The 25590-nt window shown below is 42.2% G+C and overlaps 1 protein-coding gene across 3 annotated transcripts in view; it reads left to right on the forward strand.

Annotated features, from left to right (window-relative positions):
* LOC126095767 (protein AF-9) overlaps positions 1–25590 on the forward strand; it is a 112950-nt gene that overhangs the window by 63859 nt on the left and 23501 nt on the right. For all 3 annotated transcript variants that reach the window (XM_049910571.1, XM_049910572.1, XM_049910573.1), the window contains 2 exons: positions 3826–4863; positions 7137–7772. In XM_049910571.1, the coding sequence (XP_049766528.1) occupies positions 3826–4863; positions 7137–7772 (1674 nt within the window). The remainder of the gene's footprint in view (positions 1–3825; positions 4864–7136; positions 7773–25590) is intronic.

Below are 25590 nucleotides of genomic sequence, written 5' to 3' on the forward strand. Positions count from 1 at the left end.
TATGGCTGCTTTCACAGACGGCCTGTCCTCTGGTGGGGTAGGATAAACGGGTGGATTGGACAGGTCGTACATCTGGGTCTTCCACAGGGATATGATTCCTGTGGCAAAGTACTGGGAGTAGGAATGGACTAGGATGTTACATAGTTTGGGTGGATGGCAGAACACCATGTTAGGAAGGGTAGGAAGGATCTTGGGTAAGGTATCCCTCATTTCAGGGCATGATGTTAGAATATCAAAAACCTGACAAAGGATATGATTCAGCTTTCCAGTCCAGGTTGATATTTGGAGATGGGGGGTGTTCCTTTTTAGCTGATTGTTGAGGGTGATGGGAGGATTAGGGTGTGCAAAGATGTGGCCTGTAATAATCTTTTTGTGGACTGGGTTTGGAGGTTAGTTCCTGTCTGTGAAGGCCCTCAGGAGACATTTGGCATACTGAACAAGGGAGTTGGCGTCATTGCAGATGTGTCGTCCACGAGTGGGCAAGCCACTAGTTACCCATCCCCAGCCCCTCTTCCTGTCTCCTGCCTTTCTCTCCCTCTACCCACACTACCCAACACAACTCCCACCTTACCTTAGGCCATCTGCCAAACTGTACTTCTGGCATTGTGCATCCTCCATGTAGGGGCACAGGAGTGTGTGTGTGTGTGTGTGTGTGTGTGTGTGTGTGTGTGTGTGTGTTTGTGCTGCAAAAACTAGCAAGTTCTGTCTTTTTCTTTTGTTTATGCCTGTCAACAACTTGGTGCTTCTGATTTTTTGTGAGTGGTCTCCTTTACGCCCAAAGTATTTTTGTGATTAATCATTCACTTGTGTGGCTTTTAATTTGCAATTTTTTGAATGTCAGTCATGTTTCATATGTGTATATGTATGCTTCTGCTAATAGTGGTGTAGTTTTAGCATGTGTGTCTCCATCATATCATTTTACTCAAGCTACTAATACTACAGAAGTAATTGGTTTACATATAATAACAGTGAAAGTCTTCAGTCTGCAATAAAAAATATCTCAAAATGCTGTAGTTGTTATGCCACCAAATCTTGAGCACTCATAAGTTTCTAGACATGAGTATACATGGTTACTGCCAAGTTTCTACTTAGGTCAAAACAATTATGGAGACCAGGACATTTTTTGCCATTTGTGGAGTAACCTGGGAACATGTGAAGTGTCCACATTTACCATTTACTAATGCTGCCATGTATGATATGTAATTTTGTATTCCCAAGAAACATTATTTTTTGTAGATATATATTAATTCTTTCTCATTTCTTTTCTGTGATTTAATAATCGTGCTAATTCAGTACTTCCACTCTTGTTTAATTAGACGTGCTTTTTATGTAGTTTAAATGTATTAAACTACACCATGAAAGTTGTTTATCATAATTTTCGGGGATTTGATATTAATGGGTTTTATACTCCAATTTTTAGCATGTAATATTGAAAAAAAAAGAAAAAAAAACACTTACTGTTCCACGATGTACTCCATTACATCAGTCCACATGATAATGGGTATGTTTGGCAGATATAAAACTGAAGTGTATGGTTACTATTTTTCTCCTGTATTTTCAAGATTTTATGACAAACAAGAGGTGTTGCACCTACAAATGTGTGAGTGTTTTCCTTTCCTTACCAGGCTCAGTGGTAAAAGGGAGTGGGTGGCCAAGCAAGATGGAATGGTGATTAAGGCACTGGACTCTTTAACAAGATAACTGGCTTTCAGTTTTCCAACTGGCCACACTAAAGTATAGATGTGGAATGTGATTAATTAATCTTGTTATGAACAGTTTTCAAACAATTTGCTTTCATGTAGAGGAGACGTGTCACATTTTACAGTAAATGTCACATTTTACAATAAGAACATTTTTTGGAGAAATAAGAAAGTTGACACTATTTTGTATACATTTCTGAGATACAACTGCACAGATACATCCTGTAGTTTTCATACTCAAAAAATAATTATGTGATTCTCTTTTCCAAACTGCAAAACTCAATAAATTATTCAATATGACAGCAAAATTTTCCCATCAGAATTGCTGAATTTCCCCAGAAGATTATTCCATTAGAAATAACCGACTCAAAGTAGCAGTGATAGACTATTTTTCTGGCATCTGTGTTTGTGGCACAATATAAAATACATATTGCAAAAACTAAACTATTCACTTTTCATGCTGAGTTGTCAATGTGTACCTCTCAGTTTAAATCTTTATCAAGATTTTGCCTAAGAACTCTGTGTGGTTTGCTTCTGTGATATCTTGATCATTGCAGTTATTTTTATTTCACCCCATTCTAATGATTTGGTTTCAAATTGCATACTTTTGGTTTTAGCAACATTTAGTTTTGCTGGATCTAAGATTCATTATTTTCTGAAGTATTTTTGACACTTTCTGGAATTCATTCAGACATCTTGTTTTCAATTAGAGCTGATGTATCATCAGCAGATAAAGCTAAATGAGCATCTGTAGCAAGTGGTAGACCATTTATGTAGGAAAGGAACAGATAGGGATCCAATATAAACATTGTGGGAGTCCTTGGGAAATTGTTTTCTAGTTTGTAGAATAATAGCTTGAATTTGGAACTACAACTGTTTCCTGTCTATTAAATTACAGTTGAACCATTGTAAAGCAATGTCCCTGGTTCCGTACATTTGTAATTTGCGGATAAGTATGGAGCAGCTCACTGAATCAAATACATTTGTCACCTATGAGATTCTTAATCTTATTTAATGTGGATCATATCTTCTGAGTAAACTTATTGATGGTATTGACAGTGCATTTCCCTTGTTGCAATCCAAATTGGTTTGTGAAAATTGTGCCATTTACAGTAAGAAATTTAGATTTTGTTTTGCTTTAGTGTTTTCAAATACTCTGCACAAGACTGGAAGAAGAGAGATAAGATAGTAATTCCCCATATCTTCTGTTGATCAACTTTTGAGAAATGATTTTAGCTCAGCATATTTCAACACATTTGGAGAACATCCCACCTCAAAAGACTGGGGTATAATAATCGACAGTGGTAGTGCAATGATATCATACACACCCTTTGTTGCAGAGGTGTTTCTTTCATCCCACCCAGATGAGGTTTTGCTTTTCCACATTTCTGTAGGTGATTTTTTTCAAATTGTGTAAAAGATGTGTACTGGTTGTTTTCAAAACTTATGAAGTTTATCGTGTCTTGGTAGGCTAACATTTCTACATCAGATGTTTCTAGTTTCTGTAGGTTTCCTATATCATAGCAAGCAGATATTGGTATACTTTTGACAAGTCCACAACAAATCCCCCTCCCTCCTCCTTTTCTCTTTGCCTGCTGGGCCAAATCTCCACACCCTCGATTTTGATCACTATACTCAACTTGGGCACTATTGTTACTGGAAAATTAAATGAAACACTGTACATGAAACACGTTGAACTGTTATTTTAATGGTTTCCTCTATAGTTATTTATCATTTGTATATCACCAGCATTTCTTTCTGTATATGTTATGTACAACATTGTTTCAGACAGTGTTTTCAACTAATAAATAACTCATTTTTTATCCATGTCAAGATTGAATGACTAACTGTGAATTAATTGGTGACAATTCTTAAATTTAGTCAAATATGCACTCACCAAATTTTTGTAGAAATTTTATTTCTTAAAGTATGATGATAACACTTTTCCCTTGTGCATTCATGTTTTTCCTCACATCATAAACTCTCTGTATTGGAATGTTTACATACACAGAAGTAGCCACTTGTAGTAGTAAAATTTGATTTCAGTATTACACTGTGAATTTTGTGTGTGTGTTTTTCTTCCCTAATGGATTAATCCAATAATGCGTTCTGAATTTGTTTTCAGGATCTGCGTCCCCCTGAGAAGTTTTCCAATATTTTTGGAGATCCTATTAAACCCAGTTCCAGTAAAGTTTCTCCAGATGGGACCAAAAAATCATCATCTAGTGCTCCATCACCCAAAATATCACCAAGTTCCAAAACTGTTCCGGGTTCAACGGGTGGAAAACAACTACCACATCATTCAAAATCTGGAAAACATTCATCGGAAAGTCGAGGCAGTAAGGAAAAGGATAAGGATAAGGACAAGGAAAAGAAAGAAGGAAAAGATCGGAAAGATGGTATCAAATCCCATCACACGTCACCAAAAGTTCCTCCACCTTCATCACCATCTTCAAAATCCTCATCCCACCCTGCTCAAGTTCCTGGTTCTCAAAAGCAGCCCTCTTCCTCATCATCAAGTACACCACCAAAAATACCTGGTGCAGCACCTGCAGCAACAAAATCATCCTCTTCATCTCATAAGAGTTTAAAAGACGACACAACTCTAAAAAAGCCGTCATCTTTAGCAGTAGAAGAAACAAAATCAAAATCAGATGCCAAATCAGCAACAGAAAGTAACAAATCAGAAAAGAAAAAGAAGGACAAGAAAAATCGTGATGAAAAACCAAAGAAGGAGAAACATTCCAATAAACATGAGTCTGCCAGTAAGGGAAGTAGTGAGAAGCCATCAACTGATAAGGTGCAGAAAGAACACAAGGATAAAGAGGCCACAGATACAAAGAAGAAGGACAAAGAACATATTCCTACCAAAGACCCTGTTAGTAAACCATCAGGAGAAAAGGAGAAGGAAAGAGAAAAGTCAAAGCACAGTGAAAGTAATGATAAGGAGAAAAGGCACAAGCACAAGAAAAAAGATAAGAGCACAAAAGACAGAGACAGAGAAAAACAAAAAGAGAGAAAAAGTGAAGTAAAAGAACGTGAAAAGACTGAAGTAGTGACACAGAATCTGCCAGAAACAGCTGTTGATGTTATAAAACAGGATTCTAGCAGTCCCAAACAAGATTCCAGCAGTCCTTCACCAGAGAACACATCATCTAAGACGGTATGTTTTAAGTTTTACTGTACTGCATCATCATCTTTTATTTTGATTTTCTCCCAGGATTATAACATGCTTGTGCAGTTGATTTGAAAATGTTCTTTATTGCTGTCTAACTGTTTCATTGGTGTTACAGTTTGCATGTGCTAGCTGCTCATCTTGTTGAACATATGCCATTTGATATTGGTATATCATTCACGAGAAAAATGTGTGAATTCATGTTCTGGTTCCATCGCAAAATATGCTGATGTATGGACACTATAAGTGTTTGCCGGATTATTAAGTGAAACACAGAAAAATTCCGTAGGATTTCCTCTTTAATTGCACTGTTTTCATTTTTCATCATAGTAGTCAGATGATTGGATATACGTTTGCCTATCATAAACAAATTTCATTAAGATGTGACAGAAGAACTCCATCTTCTGTTTCCAGAAGATGGAGTTCTGTCACATGGTTCACACTGCTGATTGTATTTCTTTAAAGTTTTATCAAGGTGAACTCATGCTTCATTCAAAGTCACAGTGTTGTTGAAAAAAATCTTCACTTTCAGTTGCTTTTATTTTAGGCAAGAACAACCATACAAATCACTGAATTCTGACTTCTGGATAATGTGAACCCTGTTGTGATATTTCACATCTGCCAGCAATTTCCTGCTAAGTCATGTACCAGTTCTCCTTAATCATGTAGTCAACTCATAGTTTCTAACTCATTGTTGCTGACGAATGTCATATAATACTTCGTTTGTCACACAATTCCATTTTGCAGGTCCATTGGCTTAACATCTACTTCAGTTACAGCATACTACTTTAGTTACAGAGATGAGTTTCCCTCACATGGTTCTATTTTGACCACAATAACTATGCAACTAATCACAGCAGTAAGTTGAAGGTAGCTGTGATTTTGACTGAGACTCATTGCAACATATTGAAACAACTTACCCACAAGTGCTATCATTTGCTGAGGAGTGTAGTGCTTGGATTAGTCTGAATTTGACTGATTGCATAAGGGGCAGTCAAATGAAAACCGAATAACTGTCAGTGCGGGACCATGGAATGTTTCCATTCAAAAGTAATCACCACATGTGTTAAGACATTTAGCCCTCTGTGAGAAGAGACAATCAATTCCTATTTCATAGAACGCAGTTGGCCGTGGACAGATCCACAACTACACTCATTCTTGCACTTCCTTGTTTGACTGAAACTGAAGTCTGTGCATGTCATTTTTCATTTCACCAAAGATGTAAGAATCACATGGTGATAGGTCTGGGCTGTATGGAGGATTTTGCTGTGTTTCCCAACCAAATGCTGAAGCATAGCCTTCATCCAATTGGCTGTGTGGGGGCAGTCATTATTGTGCAACAGCATGGTTCCATTCAACACCTTGAGGGCAAATTTCAAAGTCAGCAGTGGAAACATCCTACTTCTGTCCTGCCAAAGAAATCCAAAGTTGTTCTCAGAAGTTGGGTCATGATGACCTCCTCTGCCCCTCAGCTCATTGAGTTCTTCGAGCATGGAACCACAATCAGTGTGCAGCACTGTGGAGACATTTTGCAGAAATTGCGACATGCCTTGAAGTCGAAACTCGCAGGAACATTGTTGAGTGGAATCATCCTGTTGCATGATAAAGCCCGCCCCTGCACTGCCAATTGGACAAAGGCTATGCTTCAGTGATTTGTTTGAGAAATGCTGCAACATCCTTCATACAGCTTGGATCTGTCACCATGTGATTTTCTTATCTTTAGCAACCTGAAGAAAGACATGCGTGGACGTAGGTTTCAGTCAGACGAGGAAGTGCAAGAATGGTTGTGGTTGTGGATCCATCAGCGGCTGACTGCATTCTACGAAACAGGAGTTGCTAATTTTGTCTCTAGTGGGATAAATATCTTAACACGTTTGCTGATTACTTTTGAACAGAACCGTTTCATGGTCTCAGTGTGGCTGGTGTTCGATTTTTGTTTGACTGCCCTTCATATTGTTCCCTTCAGAGGAGCATGTTGAATCTCTTATTCCATGCTGTTATAAACAGTTCCAGCAATCATCCTGCGTGTATGGATAAATCTTTATGAATTGCTTAATACATTTAAATGTCTTATGGCACTTTGGACCTGCAATCATCAGATCAAAACCTAAGACTGTTAAAACAAAGATCATTGTCATTTGGAGTAAATCTTTTGCCTAAAAGGGTTCTCAGCTTTATCAAATGCTTTCTTTTACATGTTACTTAATAAACATTTCTTATTTGACTTAAGAAATTAACATTGTTGTCTTTTTATTTCATAGTGGAACAACAACTACAGTGGAGAAGCTGAGGTCCAGAATCACACTGCATCGTCCCAGCCAGCTCCATCAAAGCGCCCATTGAATGCATTGATACAAGAAATGGAGGGCAATGACTCCTTATCTGATCTGTCTGAGGTAGAAGATGTCTTACCACCGCCTCGGCAAGTTGTAGCTGCACCACCACCACCACCACCTCCGCCGCCACCTCCACCACTTCCTCCACACCAGAGCTCACCATCCTCGGGTTCACCAAAACAGAGTTCTCCTGCAGTAACTGACCCTGCTATTACAGCAAAATCAGGTTCAAACCGTGCCACAAAGGAGAAGGGTGAGCGCTCTGCTGCAAAAAAAGCAAAAGATAAACAACCAAAAGAGGGCAAAGAACGTAAGCGCAAAAGGCATAGTAGCACAAGTGCTTCAACTGCAGAAGAGACTTCACAACCTCCACCTCCGAAATTACCAAGACAGGATTCGCCAGAACCTGAGCCTCGTGTAACACCTGAAGACAAAATAGTGTCTCCAGAAACACAGTCTAGTGAACGTGTTCTTACAGCGGAGTATGTCTCTCAACTGCGTGACCTCCAACGAAAGATAATGACCCTTGAAGACAATGCTGAGCTTCAGAAAGTTGTGCAGGTATATATAACAAAGTATAAAAAAAATCCACACTTCATGATATACTAATCCATTCATTTTGTGTGACGTAACAACACGTAGCTTTTGTTGTAAAACAGTAAGTAAACTAACAGTAAGATTTTCCTTCTGTACAGTACAGTTGTGCATGTCAGGAAAAAATCAGGAAAATTTAATTATTCAGAGTTTAAAATAATTAGACCTGTTGCTCAATGATTCAGTGGTTAATTGCCAGATTATGTGCCCAAAGATGTGGGTTCAGCCCTATGTCAGTCCAAGGATTTTTGTCTGTCTCTTATCATTTATTTCGCCTTTGACAGTGTTTGTTAATGTGAAAAGTGCTGAGCTGTGCCATGTTTGGAAGTCCACACTAACCTGAAGATCTCCCTATAATTGGCAGGGTAAGGCAGTTGAAATGTCGGGGGAAATTGAGGGCATACTGCTTATCATAGCACCATTCCAAGTAAACCACATTATTGTTCAAAACAATCTTCAGGTTTATGACAGATGTATCTTTTAATAAGTAGACATGGCAAAACATTCTTCCATCATGTCCTTAGGGAGTTTGTGGTGTCATGCAAAGTCTTACAACCAAAATCCACATGCTCTTGGTGAACAAGAACAATTATATGATGTATTACTCCAAATACAAACCACCAAAGCATTTATTGGCAAAGACTAACTACCAGAATGTGTATTGGTGGACCTGGAGAAATTCATATCACTGCTACAGTTATAAAATCAGTCTAAATTAGACACACCTGCTTTGCTTTGCAATGTGAGACGGGGTTGACTTTGTCACTGTTCCAGAACCAGTTATTAATACACTATAGCTGTCTGACTGCCTTCAGAATGATTCTGAGATCTGACCAAAGGATTGGGAAATATATCCATTGAGAATCACTACACTTTCTCCAGCTGGTTCCCAGCAACTCCTACTGATACTCTCTACTACGACAAAATCTCAATAGGTCAAAAAGCTACATAAAAGTACCAAGCTTCAATTTTCCTCATAAACAAATGTATTTTTTTTTTTTTTTTTGTTTCAGTTAGAACTTTCCATCTCTTTTATTAAACCCTGGTACCAGTTAGTTAATGGCTCCACATTCTGATCTGAGGCTGCTTCGTATCAACTATGAGCGTGCCACTGAACTTGACTAAAAAACCGAAAATGACTAAGCAGAATTTCACACCTGCTGGTAGACACACCATGTAGAATTTTTGTATTCAGTTCTGGGAGAAATACTTTTTGGGTCATGGTACATCACTAATATCCCAACTCAGAAATCCGTAGGACTTGGAACTGAAAGCATTTTTATTAGAGACACCATCATACAAGTGGTTCAAATGGCTCTGAGCACTATGGGACTTAACATGTGAGATCATCAGTCCCCTAGAACTTAGAACTGCTTAAACCTAACTAATCTAAGGACATCACACGCATCCATGCTCGAGGCAGGATTCGAACCTGCGACTGTAGCAGTCGCGTGGTTCCGGACTGAAGCACCTAGAACCGCTTGGCCACAGTGGCCGGTACACCATCATATAGCCACAACAGAAATGAACTCCTGGACAGAATGTGCAGCCATTTATGCAAACACCAACTATTCCATAATACTAGTATTTATACAAACATCAACGAGCGAGGTGGCGCAGTGGTTAGCACACTGGACTCGCCTTCGGGAGGACGACGGTTCAATCCCGTCTCCGGCCATCCTGATTTAGGTTTTCCGTGATTTCCCAAAAGAATTTCAGGCAAATGCCGGGATGGTTCCTTTGAAAGGGCACGGCCGATTTCCTTCCCAATCCTTCCCTAACCCGAGCTTGCGCTCCGTCTCTAATGACCTCGTTGTCGACGGGACGTTAAACACTAACCACCACCACCACCTATACAAACATCAAATTTTCCAGAATCTACTAACATAAGCTATTTCAAGAAATTCCAAAAACGATAAATACTAAATAACAAATAATTGCTAGTGGTCAGTTTTGAAATGGCAATCCCCGCTGCACCCACCACTACGCCACCTGTGTGCATCATAGCTCGCAGCATTGCTCCTTCTCCTGGGGAAACAGTGACCCACCATTTCAGAAATCCTCATTGGCTCCAGCTACAGCATCATGGATCTAGGTCTTGTTAATGGTCTTCTGAATGGCAGGAATGACGGATTCTCATTTTCTGGTGATATTGTTACATCCTCTTCACTGTTATAAGCATTGAAGGTAGCCCCTCCCATTGAAGCTGCGCAATTATCTAGTGGGTCTTCAGTTTCCTTTAACTTCCCATTGTTGATCTGCACTTCTGGGCCATAGTAGGGCTACATAAGGATGACATGGATGATGTCTATATACTTTTGTCTTCTTGACGAGCGGTCATAATCCTCGACCTTATAATGTGACATCTGACAAGTTATGAAGGCTATGATACAACCCAAAGTAGCTCTTTGGTAACATTCCTGGTAGCCCTACTTACCATACAGATGTAAGAATCCAAATTAGTTCTTCTGGCTTGTATGTCACTGGTTTGTGCTTGGCATTGGGGAGCTCTCAGTCTTTCTCCTGGGTGCGCAGGGTCCATATGCAAGCCATGCAGAGTCCATATGCAAGCCAGTTTCCTGCTTCAGTTCTGGTGATGAAGTGTTTCATGTAGTCATGCTGAGTATCATCCATCTGAAATGGAAAAAAAATATTCTTTTTCATTTCAGCTTCGCGGCTGATGCAGGAAGAATGTTGAGAAGCCTGTAGTGTCTTATTTTACTGTATTCTATTTAAATATCACAACGGGCAATATTGTATCTCAGTCTAACTGGTTGAAATCAGTGCACATTGAGAGAATGTTTGCTACAGTCTTGTTAAAGTTCTGTGAGGACATTCATCTGCGGATGAGGTAGGCAGTCGTCATCCTGTAGATTATGTTGCGACCATGAATTACCTCTTTTGCTACTTTTGGCTGGAAAACTTTTCCACAGTCATATATCAGCACATGGGGTCCTCCATGTTTCAAAAATTATTTCTTCTACAAGGAACTGCGCAATTTCCTTAGCTTCAATAGTCGGCACAGCTTCAGTGATAGCATAGCAGATGAAGTATTCAGTGCAGAGTATTATCCATTTCTTCCCATTTGTCGACTTCGGGAACCTCTATAAAAAGTCAGTTCTAGTTCGGTGGAATGGTGTTGCAAGGAGGATTGGTACTATATGACCTGGAGGTAATTGCAGTCTGTGCTTCTGTCTTTGGCATTCCTTACAGTGATTCGCATAGTGTCGTAACAGATCAGTAGAGATGTGGCTAGTTATACCTACAACTGATTCCATGTACAGTCTTCATGAATCCCAGGTAACCAGGTGTTGGAGCATCATGGAAAAACTTCAGTATAGGTGGCTGTAGATGAGCCAGGATGAAAAGCAGCCATTCATGCCCAATTGGGTCATAGTTCCTTCTATACAATGATCCATTTCCCCTTTGATCCATTCTTCCTCCTTCAAGACTTCTGTGGTTTTCAGCAGTGCTGGGCTTCCCACTATTCAGAAACAATGTCATTTAATGTAGCAATGACTAAGATTTCGTCCACACTGCTGCGTTCTGCCAAAAGATTCTGTGAAATGTCATTGATATCCTTCTGTTTGCATCTGCTTTTGTGCATACTCATGCTGCTCAGTAGCCATGTCACCTGTCAACCCAACAGATTCTTCAGGCTAGTCAGCCAACAGATAGAATGTTGGTCTGTCACATTGATGTTTGGTTTGCCAAATAAATACAGCCAGAAGTGCAAGGCACTCTTTCTCTGTTGTGGGGTAATTCATCTTGGACTTGGAGAGTACTCTGGAAGCATAAACTGTCAAATTTTCAGTGCCTTCCTGAATTTGTACTAGAGCTGCCCCTCTTCTAAAACTGCTAGCCTATGTATGAAATTGTGTCTCAACATTTTCATCATAAAATGCTAGAAAATGAAGAACAATTTAGCACCTCCTTAGGGACAAGGCCAGATCATTCATGTGCCTTGTCCCAGGAAAATTTGGTGGCTCCCTGCAGTAGTTCTTGTAGGGGACATGCCTTGGTTCAGAAGTCCTGTATGAAGCACCGGTAGTGCCAGAACATTCCAAAAAAACTTCTCGTATCACGAGTGTGCTGGGGAACCGAAAATGAGTGACTGCTCTTATTTTCTTTTGTATCGGGCCAGACTCCATCGCCATTCCCTAGGTGCTCCAAGACTTTTATTTCTTGTGTGAAAAAATGGCAGTTTCTTGGATGCAGTCTGAATACAGGTCAGCACATTTCCAAGTGGCTTGGGTTTTCTTTAACTGTCTTTAAAAAAATGAAAATGTCATCCAGATAGCAAAGACACGTCATCCATTTAATGTATTGAAGCAGATTGTCCATCATATGTTTGAAGATTTAGTGATGTCATCTTTGCAGCACCTTCTCCACTCACTCCTGTATTATTTGTCTTTCAGCTGGTGGTACCATATGCAAATACTAACTAATTGGTGGATGATCTCCAGTGTTGATACAGGGTTCTGTCTTTTGTCTACATCTACATCTATACTCCGCGAGCCACCTTACGGTGTGTGGCGGAGGGTACTTATTGTACCACTATCTGATCCCCCCTTCCCTGTTCCATTCACGAATTGTGCGTGGGAAGAACGACTGCTTGTAAGTCTCCGTATTTGCTCTAATTTCTCGGATCTTTTCGTTGTGATCATTACGCGAGATATATGTGGGCGGTAGTAATATGTTGCCCATCTCTTCCCGGAATGTGCTCTCTCGTAATTTCGATAATAAACCTCTCCGTATTGCGTAACGCCTTTCTTGAAGTGTCCGCCACTGGAGCTTGTTCAGCATCTCCGTAACGCTCTTGCGCTGACTAAATGTCCCCATGACGAATCGCGCTGCTTTTCGCTGGATCATGTCTATCTCTTCTATTAATCCAACCTGGTAAGGGTCCCATACTGATGAGCAATACTCAAGAATCGGACGAACAAGCGTTTTGTAAGCTACTTCTTTCGTCGATGAGTCACATTTTCTTAGAATTCTTCCTATGAATCTCAACCTGGCGCCTGCTTTTCCCACTATTTGTTTTATGTGATCATTCCACTTCAGATCGCTCCGGATAGTAACTCCTAAGTATTTTACGGTCGTTACCGCTTCCAATGATTTACCACCTATGGCATAATCGTACTGGAATGGATTTCTGCCCCTATGTATGCGCATTATATTACATTTATCTACGTTTAGGGAAAGCTGCCAGCTGTCGCACCATGCATTAATCCTCTGCAGGTCTTCCTGGAGTACGTACGAGTCTTCTGATGTTGCTACTTTCTTGTAGACAACCGTGTCATCTGCAAATAGCCTCACGGAGCTACCGATGTTGTCAACTAAGTCATTTATGTATATTGTAAACAATAAAGGTCCTATCACGCTTCCTTGCGGTACTCCCGAAATTACCTCTACATCTGCAGATTTTGAACCGTTAAGAATGACATGTTGTGTTCTTTCTTCTAGGAAATCCTGAATCCAATCACAAACTTGGTCCGATATTCCGTAAGCTCGTATTTTTTTCACTAAACGTAAGTGCGGAACCGTATCAAATGCCTTCCTGAAGTCCAGGAATACGGCATCAATCTGCTCGCCAGTGTCTACGGCACTGTGAATTTCTTGGGCAAATAGGGCGAGCTGAGTTTCACATGATCTCTGTTTGCGGAATCCATGTTGGTTATGATGAAGGAGATTTGTATTATCTAAGAACGTCATAATACGAGAACACAAAACATGTTCCATTATTCTACAACAGATTGACGTAAGCGAAATAGGCCTATAATTATTCGCATCTGATTTATGACCCTTCTTGAAAATGGGAACGACCTGCGCTTTCTTCCAGTCGCTAGGTACTTTACGTTCTTCCAGCGATCTACGATAAATTGCTGATAGAAAGGGGGCAAGTTCTTTAGCATAATCACTGTAGAATCTTAAGGGTATCTCGTCTGGTCCGGATGCTTTTCCGCTACTAAGTGATAGCAGTTGTTTTTCAATTCCGATATCGTTTATTTCAATATTTTCCATTTTGGCGTCCGTGCGACGGCTGAAGTCAGGGACCGTGTTACGATTTTCCACAGTGAAACAGTTTCGGAACACTGAATTCAGTATTTCTGCCTTTCTTCGGTCGTCCTCTGTTTCGGTGCCATCGTGGTCAACGAGTGACTGAATAGGGGATTTAGATCCGCTTACCGATTTTACATATGGTTTGAAAACATTGTACTAAAATTGACATTATATGTGTTACTAATAGTCTACACGTGTGCACTGTAGTAGTCATTGAACTCTTGACTAAATTAAATCCTCTTAGATCTTGATTTGATGCCAACGTCTAGTAAATCAGTATTCCAACAACTTGGAATTACAATAAGAATTTATTATACATTGACTATGAATCAAGCAAGAAGTTAGTCATTTCTGTGTTTCTTTATGTTGGGGTTACATTCAGTTCAGAATCTGTCATTCCTCCAACAAAACAAAATGCTATTACAAAAAGATTCTGTGTATGTTGACATTGTTGCAATATATCATGTTTGAGTTGTTGATATTCCTTGGCATAGCAGTCACTTTGCTGCACTTGCAATGACATCAAGCACAGCACTACAGCTCTTGTCGCCACACGAAGCCCATTAAGAATACCTCAGCCAAATGAATAGAACAGCTGCAAAAGACTGTGTTCCATAATAGACCTTCATACAAAATAAAGCTAATTTTTTTCTCAGAATTTAAATCAAAGAATGGTCTATAACATGTTATAAATTTATTTTAATTCTGAGGAAGACACTCCTAGCAGTGTTGAAATCCGGTTAATTCGTTAAAAGTAGTGACAGAGGGCTGTTTTTCTTTCATTTGCAAAATAAAGCTAGTTCTAATTCTCAAAATGACCCTTCTACTCAATTTTACTAAAACACACAACAGTGTACACTTGTTCATCAAGCTAGTACAAGATTTTCCTGCTAATCAAATGGTGTTATTTTTTAGATTCATACCTATAAAATAACAGAAAATCTCATACTCTCTCAATTTTTTTCCTTAATCAGATAAGATCCTATAAATTATAGCATCACCCCTTGTGTGTATATGTGTAGCAAAGCACAATTCTTTGTTGTTGAGACTAAGCTGCCCTCCGAGACTGGTATAGGAATTAGTTGTAGCTGTTCATGACAGTCAGTCATCCAAAAGTTCTCCTTGACCACCTACAGTGCTGAGACCGATGACCTCGCAGTTTGATCCCTTCCCCTACCCCCACCCTCACCCCCTTCCCCCTCCCTTTTAAATCAACCGACCTACAGTGCTTATAACTGTTGGTGGCATGTAGATTTTTTTTGTGGGCATGAAAAGCTTTTTGTAATAAATAAAGCTTCACAGTTTAACTGAGCATCTTGACAGAAAAGCTCCACAGTTTAATTGAGCATTTTTTCTGATGACTAGAACTTGTATTATTGAAGATTGTAAGCTAACTATGTGATCAACAGCAAACAAGCACTCAGTGCAGTCTTTGTCATGTGTGCTTGTTGGACTAGTTTTGTCAATCTGGAGCTCTGATCTTCCACAGTCCTTTAATCTTCCAAGGTCCTTTAATCTTCCACAATCTGTGATTGCTTATAATGGCTACGTTCTGATAAAATGACAGATTTGAAAGGCTGCATTCTGTTGTTGATATTTATTCTTACAGTACATGGTCCTGTTGATTGGATGTATTTTCCCCATGAAATTTTCAGCACAACTGATTTTGTATCATGGAACAGTGTCTTCATTGGCTGCCGATGATAACCATTCAACATTACGGAAAAAGAATCCCCTGAATCTACTAGTGGCTGGATAGGTTGTCTGTCTATGGTATGTGGCAGCCTCACCTCCATAGGTGGTCATCTCGTGTAGTTTCCCTGAATTCGGCAGCTAGGTGAGTGGCTACTGTACAATAATAGGGAACAGCTATGGCATGTGGGAGATGGACCTTATCCAGAATACATTGATGGGCTTTGTTCCACAGATCAACTGTAATCATCTGCAGTTGACTGGGTCAACAGGAATGTTGTGGTGGTTGATGTAATGCAGCATAATAGTTGTCGGGCATTGGTCCTCTCTCTGTGAAGTAACATACAACATGTCAGGGTGCCCCCTGTGAAAACTACCGATGTGTTTTTCTCCGTCTTCCAAAATGTCACTTTTTTGGGTGTTGTACTTGGTGGAGCAGTTGGTTGTACCTGCATTGGTCAGATGCTGGGTTATCATTTGATGGTTGTGGCATAAATTTGAGATGGCAGAATCCATTCTTCATGGCATGTTCGACTATTGGCATAGACTGCTACCTAAGATCACTACACTACAACTTCAATCTTCTCTTTTACCTCCTGATGTATGGGGTCAACATTCATGGCTGCTTTCTCTTGTTTACTTGGTCTTTATACAAATATCAAATATTCCAGAATGCTGCCATTTATACAGACATTGCAAACATGAGATATTTCAGTAAAATTCCAGAAACAATAAATAATGAATCCATACATATTATAAGAATGTGTGTGTGTGTGTGTGTGTGTGTGTGTGTGTGTGTGTGTGTTTTCCACATCTCCTCCTAAACTACTGGAGCGGTTTCAACCAAACTTGATACACAAGTCCTTTACTTGTATAACAATGAACATAATCATTCATTGTTAATATAATGTAAATGGAAACCTAAAAAAAATCTACTCACCAAGTGGTTACCAAACGAAAGCGTTGGTATGTTGATAGAGACACTAACAAACACAAACACACACACACACACACACACACACACACACACACACACATACACAAAATTCAAGCTTTCGCAACCCACAGTTGCTTCATCAGGAAAGAGGGAAGGAGAGGGAAAGACGAAAGGATGTGGGTTTTAAGGGAGAGGTTAAGGAGTCAATCCAATCCCGGGAGCAGAAAGACTTACCTTAGGGGGAAAAAGTGACAGGTATACACTCGCGCACACACGCACATATCCATCCGCACATATACAGACACAAGCAGACATATGTAAAGGCCAAGAGTTTGGGCAGAGATGTTAGTCGAGGCGGAAGTACAGAGGCAAAGATGTTGTTGAATGACACGTGAGGTATGAGCGGTGGCAACTTGAAATTAGCGGAGGTTGAGGCCTGGTAGGTAACGGCAAGAGAGGATATATTGCAGGGCAAGTTCCCATCTCCCGAGTTCTGATAGGTTGGTATTAGTGGGAAGTAACCAATCCCGGGAGCGGAAAGACTTACCTTAGGGGGAAAAAAGGACAGGTATACACTTGCGCGCACACACACACACACATACACACACATATCCACCCGCAAATATACAGACACAGGCAGACATATGTCTGTCTTAAAACCCACATCCTTTCATCTTTCCCTCTCCTTCCCTCTTTCCTGATGAAGCAACCTTGGGTTACGAAAGCTTGAAATTTGTGTGTGTGTTTTTTATTGTCTCTATCAACATACCAACGCTTTCGTTTGGTAAATTACAGCATCTTTGTTTTTATATATCAAAAAATATGCTGTGACTTACCAAACGAGTAAGTGCTGGTAGATAGAAACAATAAAAAACACACACTACAAAAATGCTCCTGCCTGGAACAGTTCCGTCCTCCATCACAGCGGGACCCACCTCCTCTTCCTCAAAATCACCCTCTCCAAACCTTCCAGCAATTTCTCACTTCCAGCCTTGCCTCTCAATCTTTCTTGAAAAACCTTTATCCTACTCCCAACATCACCACAGCTGAAGCCCAGGCTATCCGTGATCTGTAAGCTGACCGATCCATTGTCATTCTTCTAGCTGACAAGGGCTCCACGACCGTAGTACCTGATCGTCAGGAGTATGTGGCTGAGGAGGGACTGTGTCAGCTTTCAGACAACACTACATACAAAGTTTGCCAAAGTAATCCCATTCCTGATGTCCAGGCAGAGTTTCAAGGAATCCTCAGAACCTTAGGCCCCCTACAAAACCTTTCACCTGACTCCATCAACCTCCTGACCCCACCGACACCCCACACCCCTACCTTCTACCTACTTCCTAGTATTCACAAACCCAAACATCCCGGCCGCCCCATTGTAGCTGGTTACCATGCCCCCACAGAACGTATCTCTGCCTATGGAGCTCAACACCTTCAACCCATTACTTGCAGTCTCCCATCCATCATCAAAGACACCAACCACTTTCTCGAACGCCTGGAATCCTTACCCAATCTGTTACCCCCGGAAACCATCCTTGTAACCATTGATGCCACTTCCCTATACACAAATATCCCGCACGTCCAGGGCCTCGCTGCGCTGGAGCACTTCCTTTCACGCCGATCACCTGCCAACCTATTTAAAACCTCTTTCCTTATTACCTTAGCCAGCTTCATCGTAACTCAAAACTTCTTCACTTTTGAAGGTCAAACATACCAACAATTAAAGGGAACAGCCATGGGTACCAGGATGGCCCCCTCGTACACCAACCTATAAATAGATTGGCGTACGAGGGGGCCATCCTGGTACCCATGGCTGACCCATAAATGGGTCGCTTAGAGGAAGCCTTGCCTTCTTGGTTACCCAGGCCTGCCAACCCAAAGTTTGATACAGATTTATTGATGACATCTTCATGATCTTGACTCATAGTGAAGAAGAACTCCAGAATTTCCTCTCCAACCTCAACTCCTTTGGTTCCATCAGATTCACCTGGTCCTACTCCAAATCCCATGCCACTTTCCTTGACCTTGACCTCCATCTGTCCAATGGCCAGCTTCACACATCCGTCCACATCAAACCCACCAACAAGCAACAGTACCTCCATTATGACAGCTGCCACCCATTCCATATCAAACGGTCCCTTCCCTACAGCTTAGGTCTTCGCGGCAAATGAATCTGCTCCAATCCCGAATCCCTGAACCATTACACCAACAACCTGAAAACAGCTTTCGCATCCCGCAACTACCCTCCCGACCTGGTACAGAAGCAAATAACAAGAGCCACTTCCTCATCCCCTCAAACCCAGAACCTCCCACAGAAGAACCCCAAAGTGCCCCACTTGTGACAGGATACTTTCCAGGACTGGATCAGACTCTGAATGTGGCTCTCCAGCAGGGATATGACTTCCTCAAATCCTGCCCTGAAATGAGATCCATCCTTCATGAAATCCTTCACACTCCACCCAGAGTGTCTTTCCGCCGGCCACCTAACCTTCGTAACCTCTTGGTTCATCCCTATGAAATCCCCAAACCACCTTCCCTACCCTCTGGCTCCTACCCTTGTAACCGCCCCCGTTGTAAAACCTGTCCCATGCACCCTCCCACCACCACCACCACCACCACCACCACCACCACCTACTCCAGTCCTGTAACCCGGAAGATGTACACGATCAAAGGCAGAGCCACGTGTGAAAGCACCCACGTTATTTACCAACTGACCTGCCTACACTGTGAAGCTTTCTATGTGGGAATGACCAGCAACAAACTGTCCATTGGCATGAATGGACACAGGCAGACAGTGTTTGTTGGTAATGAGGATCACCCTGTGGCCAAACATGCCTTGGTTCACAGCCAGCACATCTTGGCACAGTGTTACACTGTCCGGGTTATCTGGATACTTCCTACTGACACCAACCTATCAGAATTCCGGAGATGGGAACTTGCCCTTCAATATATCCTCTCTTCCCGTTACCCACCAGGCCTCAACCTCCGCTAATTTCAAGTTGCCGTCCCTCGTACATCACTTGTCACTCAACAACATCTTTGCCTCTGTACTTCCGCCTCGACTGACATCTCTGCCCAAACTCTTTGCCTTTACATATGTTTGCTTGTGTCTGTATATGTGCGGATGGATATGGATATGTGTGTGTGTGTGCGCGCGAGTGTATACCTGTCCCTTTTTCCCCCTAAGGTAAGTCTTTCCGCTCCCGGAATTGGAATGACTCCTTACCCTCTCCCTTAAAACCCACATCCTTTCGTCTTTCTCTCTCCTTCCCTCTTTCCTGATGAAGCAACCGTTGGTTGCGAAAGCTTGAATTTTGTGTGTGTGTTTGTGTGTTTTTTATTGTTTCTATCTACCAGCACTTTCTCGTTTGGAAAGTCACAGCATCTTTTTTGAATATATTTTTCCCATGCGGAATGTTTCTTTCTATTTTTTATATACTGTAGTAAAGTCAATACCATAAAATAAAAGATGTATGCACAAGTACTTAGTACTTGTAACCAATTTTGAGATGATGACATTTAGTTTGGTGACTATGGATGAGCAACAAATATAAAACACCCAGCAAAGATTTCAGCACTGACATAAGCAACAAAACATATTCGATGATAAACTACATTAATCATGCAAACATACACTGCAGTATTACGTAATATAAAAACCTGCTAAGCACTGAAGATGCTTAGCCACTGTGGTGGTAAGTTTTGATAAGTCTGCAATGTCGGATGTAAACTTGATAGAATTTGCTTATATTAGTTTAAGGCAATTTTCACTAACTACTCAGACATGATCTTTTATGCAATAGATAACCAGTATTGAAGCAGTTACACTTTTGAGAAATACAATCCCTTTGTTATAACGTCAAGTTGAACAAATATATTTCTTGAAAAACACAATACATGTAAGTCACAGATCAAGTAAACAAAGTAAGACGTGTGTACACTGTAACAGTCAAATCAGCACTGAGTCCAAGTCTAGCGGCCACTGGCTGGCTGGCCGCTTGGGTGGCGCGGCTGCTGCATGGCTGGCAGACAGCGCCGCATGTAGAGGACGCGCATAACTGCGTGGCGGCACTTTGAAAGATCTGCGAGTCACAACACTTTTCCCCCCTTTGAATTTTTTGCACTGGTCTTGATGGAAGTGACCTGTAGATTGCTAATGTCCATAGGTGTTGTTTGACTGGCCGTAAAGTTTCGAGGAGGAGGCTTCCCGTACAGACGGAAGTGTCCCCGATGATAACGGGTCGAGATGACAGGAGACATGGGGGTCGAATCTGCTGGGGCCCCGTGCCCCAATCTGCCCATTGCGGCAAGTCCGATTATTATAACAGGAGACATGTCGGCATCCGTAGGAGAAGGAGGCGAGTAGAGTTGCTCTGACCAATGATGGTCATCTGGTTCCTGCATGGGCACGTCTCCTGGTGGTGTCAGTTCTTGTGCTGGCACCGAGATGAAGGTGAGAGGACTGTGTTGTGAGTAATGAGAGATTCCAGTATCCCGAGCGTCAGGTAGAGCCGAAGATGGTGTAGCGGCATTCGGAACAGGCGTTGCAGGCACACGAGGCCGAAGCTGGTCCGAATGACGCACTGCAACACCCATGTCTGTCTGGATTTCATACAGGTGTCGGCCATGGTGTCGTAAGATGCAGCCAGGACTCCATTTTGGCTGCCTGCCATATCCCCGTACCCATACAAGATCGCCAGCAGTAAACCAGCCAAGCGAAGGCACCCGCAACCGTGAGGTGGAAGGCCGCAGAAGATGAAGTAGCGTGGGGGCTGTTGGCCATGTAAGAGCTCAGCCGGGCTGTGGTCGCCCATGGGGGTGAAACGGTCAGAAGCCAGAAATTGGAGAAGCGCATCATCAGCAGCAGAAGAAGTCAGGAGTTTCCTCATCTGAACCTTAAATGTGCGGACCAGTCGTTCAGCCTCACCGTTTGACTGTGGATGGAACAGAGGGGATGTGACATGCATGACGTCGTGACGGGCACAAAAATCCGCAAAATTGGAAGAGGCAAATTACGGACCATTATCAGTAACAAAAGTAGAGGGAAGGCCTTCCAAAGAGAAAATGCGAGCTAGAGCATTGGTGGTTGCCGCGGTGGTAGGCGACGTGCAATGGACAATGAAAGAAAAGTTAGAGTAGGCTTCAATAACGAGAAGCCAATAAGTACCTAAAAAAGGTCCCTCGAAGTCAGCATGAATATGCTCCCAGGGCTTCTGAGGCGAAGGCCACGGTGACAAAGATGACTTTGGGGCGGCGACCTGTGACGCACAAGGGCCGCAGGCGGCGACCATGTGTGCGGTTTCAGAGTTGATGCCGGGCCAGTACACATGATGGCGCGCCAGAGATTTTGTGCGAGAGACACCCCAGTGCCCTTGGTGAAAGAGGCGCAAGACCGAAGCATGCAAAGACGCAGGTACCACAACACGCGGCGAAGCAATGTTGGTGGAAAGGAGGATAACACCATCCCTAGCCATGAGACAGTAACGCAAAGCGTAGTAGTTTCACAACGGATCAGAAGTCTTAGCGGATGGACGATCTGGCCAACCCTTCTGAATACAGCGTAAAGCCTGGTAGAGGGTAGGATCAGAACCCATAGCAGCTGCCAGCTGGTCTCCGGTGACGGGAAACCCGTCCACAAGCTGCTGCTCGGCTACATCCATGTGGAAACACAAAAGTTCGTCCCTATCAAATGCCAGATCAGGACCCATGGGAAGGCGAGACAGTGCATCAGCATTCACATGTTGAGCCATCAGCCAGAAATGACTCTCATAATTGAAACGAAATAAGTAAAGAGCCCAATGCTGGAGGCAGTGTACAGCCTTGTCAGGAAGCGACGTTGATGGATGAAACAAGGAAACAAGTGGTTTGTGGTCCGTAACAAGATGAAATTTGGTTCCATAGAGAAAAACACCAAACTTATGAAAGGCATAAATAATGGCCAAAGCTTCTTTTTCAATTTGAGAATATTTTCATTGGGCATCTGTGAGCTTTTTGGAGGCATAAGCAATGGGTTGTTCATAACTGTCAGAAAAATGGTGCGCAAGGACTGCACCAACCCCGTATTGAGAGGCGCCCGTGGCGATAACAAGATGTTGGCCAGGCACGGGTCCTGTTTCAGCATAGTCCTCAATTTCTGGAAAGCCGCATTGCACGACGCGGACCAGTGAAAAGGCACGTTATTATGCAACAGGCGATGCAACGGTTGAGCCACCGAATCCGCAGATGGTAAAAACCTGTTATAGTGTTCTATTTTCCCCAAGAAGGCCTGCAGTTCCTTAACAGATGTAGGGCGAGGAAGGGCATCGATCGCAGCAACAGTTTGCTGAAGCGGATGAATACCATCCCGAGAGAGTTGAAACCCCAAGTATGTGATAGATGCCTGAAAAAATTTTGATTTCTGAAGATTACACTTAAGACCGGCAGTCCGTAAGACATGAAAAAGTGTGCGGAGATTCTGAAGATATTCTTCAGTGGTGGAGCCAGTGCCAACAATGTTGTCCATGTAATTTATACATCCAGGGACAGGGAGCAATAATTGTTCCAAGAATCGCTGAAAGAGAGCAGGGATGCTGGCAACCCCGAATGGCAATTGTTGGTATTGATAGAGGCCGAAAGGTGTGTTAAGGACCAGAAACTGCCGGGAAGCAGCGTCGAGAGGAAGTTGATGATAAGCTTCTGACAGGTCAAGTTTAGAAAAATACTGGCCTCCAGCAAGTTCAGTGAACAATTCTTCAGGTCGGCGCATAGGGTAAGTGTCGATGAGGCATTGAGCGCTTACAGTGGCTTTGAAATTGCCACAGAGATGAATATCACCATTGGGCTTAGCAACGACAACGACAGGAGAGGACCACTCACTGGAAGTGACAGGGAGCAAGACCCCTGAAGCAGTGAGACGATCCAGCTCCCGTTTGACCCGATCACGAAGGGCCACAGGAATGGTCTGAGCCCGAAAAAACTTAGGCCGAGCAGTGGGTTTGAGCGTGATAAGAGCTTCAAAGTCGTTTGCACGGGAAAAAAGGGGACGAAAATGTCGTCGACAAGGAATCAAATTGAGCATAAGGAATAGCATCAGAGACAATATTGACAGAGTCATCTATGGAGACCCCAAAAACACGAAAGGCATCGAAACGAAAAAGATTCTCCGTTTTACTATGGTCGACCACAAATACGGGAACAGTGCGAACGACGGATTTGTAAGATACCTCAGCATTAAATTGTCCCAAGAGAGAAATCTTCTGTTTATTGTACATCCGTAATTGCCCAGTGACAGGTGATAGGATTGGAGAACCCAACTGATGATACGTCTGAGAATTGATGATAGTGGCAGCAGAACCAGTATCCACCTGCATGCGAACATCCCGACCAAGGACTTGGACAGTGAGGAATAACTTCCCTGAAAGGGAAGAAGTACCATTGACGGACAACACAGAAGCAGAATCAGCGACATGTTCATGAATGTCAGGTATGCGGTCGGATTTGCAAACAGATGACACTTGACCCTTCTTTTTGCATTTGTAACACATGGCCCAACGTTGGGGACAATCCTCCCGTGAATGTTCCGTAAAACACTGCGGACATGGAGGAAGTTGCCATGGGTTTTGCTGCAGTTTCTTAGAGGTTTGTTTATGGTTAGGCCGCGGCTGCGCTTGGGAGCGCACTGCGGCCACGTCGGCCGTCGGGGACATGCCACACGCTTCGTCAACATCGCACAGAGGTTGTATTTCCCCGACGTCGCCCCATGCCTCTATTTGCGCGAGAAATTTCAAAAGACTGAGTAATGGATAGGACTTCATCTAGAGCCGGATTTGCCAACTGAAGGGCATGTTGCCTAACTTCTTTGTCGGGCGCCGATCGGATAATAGAATCCCGTACCATGGAATCAGTGTAGGATTCTTTGTGATCTTCAGTAACAAATGGACACTTTCTACTGAGGCCGTGAAATTCAGCAGCCAAGCACGATAGGATTGATTCGGTTGTTTTTGACAACGATAAAAGGCAACACGAGTGGCTACCACATGCGTATGCTTTTGAAAATAAACGGACAGAAGCAGAAGTGAGCACATTTCAGCAAAGGACAAAGACACAGGATCTTTCAAAGAATCCAATTGCAACAACAACCGATACATTTGAGGTGAAATCCATTAAAGGAACAGAGACTTACATGTTTGGTCGTCCGCAACATGAAATGCCAAGAAGTGCTGTCGAAGACGTTTTTCGTAATCAGACCATTCTTCTGCCATCTCGTCGTAAGGAGGAAAAGGAGGTAGAGACGATGAGAGACGCCCCGCATTGGATGCTGTGACGAAATCATGAATCACAGATGTGAGAAGCGTTTGCTGTTCAATGAGACCTTGCAATAGTTGCTCTACAATAGCCATGGAAACCTGTGGGACAACGATGAAAAAGAAAAATTCACTACCTCGTCGCCAATTGTTATAACATCAAGTTGAACAAATATATTTCTTGGATGACACAATACATGTAAGTCACAGATCAAGTAAACAAAGTAAGACGTGTGTACACTGTAACAGTCAAATCAGCACTGAGTCCAAGTCTAGCGGCCGCTGGCTGGCTGGCCGCTTAGGTGGCGCGGCTGCTGCATGGCTGGCAGACAGCGCCGTATGTAGAGGACACGCGTAACTGCGTGGCGGCACTTTGAAATATCGGCGAGTCACAACACCCTTTAGCCTGCACTTATAGCTCTGAGAGCAAAGGTCGTCACATGCAAAAATCTCTCATAGAATTTTGTGTGTGGCTTCAGTATCCACTGCAGTAGTTACTTTCCTTAATACAAAATTATTCACAAACTTTTTGTCGACTTTATCTACTACACAGTGTCTTCATGTATCTTGTATTATTTGTTTTTGTTTTTACTCCATGTATTCCCCATAAATAATCAGTGCTATAATTGAACCAGCTAATTTATTTGAAAATTGTTCTGCTATAATAATACAGTTTAGGAAAGAATTATTGGTTCACTCATAGTTTTCAGTGAAATTAGGAAATTGTTAAAGCCATTTAGCTTTGTATAAATGTCAAAAAATATCTTACTTAACTTTTACATTTCATCACTGATCATGGCTTTCACGAGAT

Source organism: Schistocerca cancellata, chromosome 8 (genome assembly GCF_023864275.1).
Source record: "Schistocerca cancellata isolate TAMUIC-IGC-003103 chromosome 8, iqSchCanc2.1, whole genome shotgun sequence".
NCBI classification, from domain to species: Eukaryota; Metazoa; Arthropoda; class Insecta; order Orthoptera; family Acrididae; genus Schistocerca; species Schistocerca cancellata.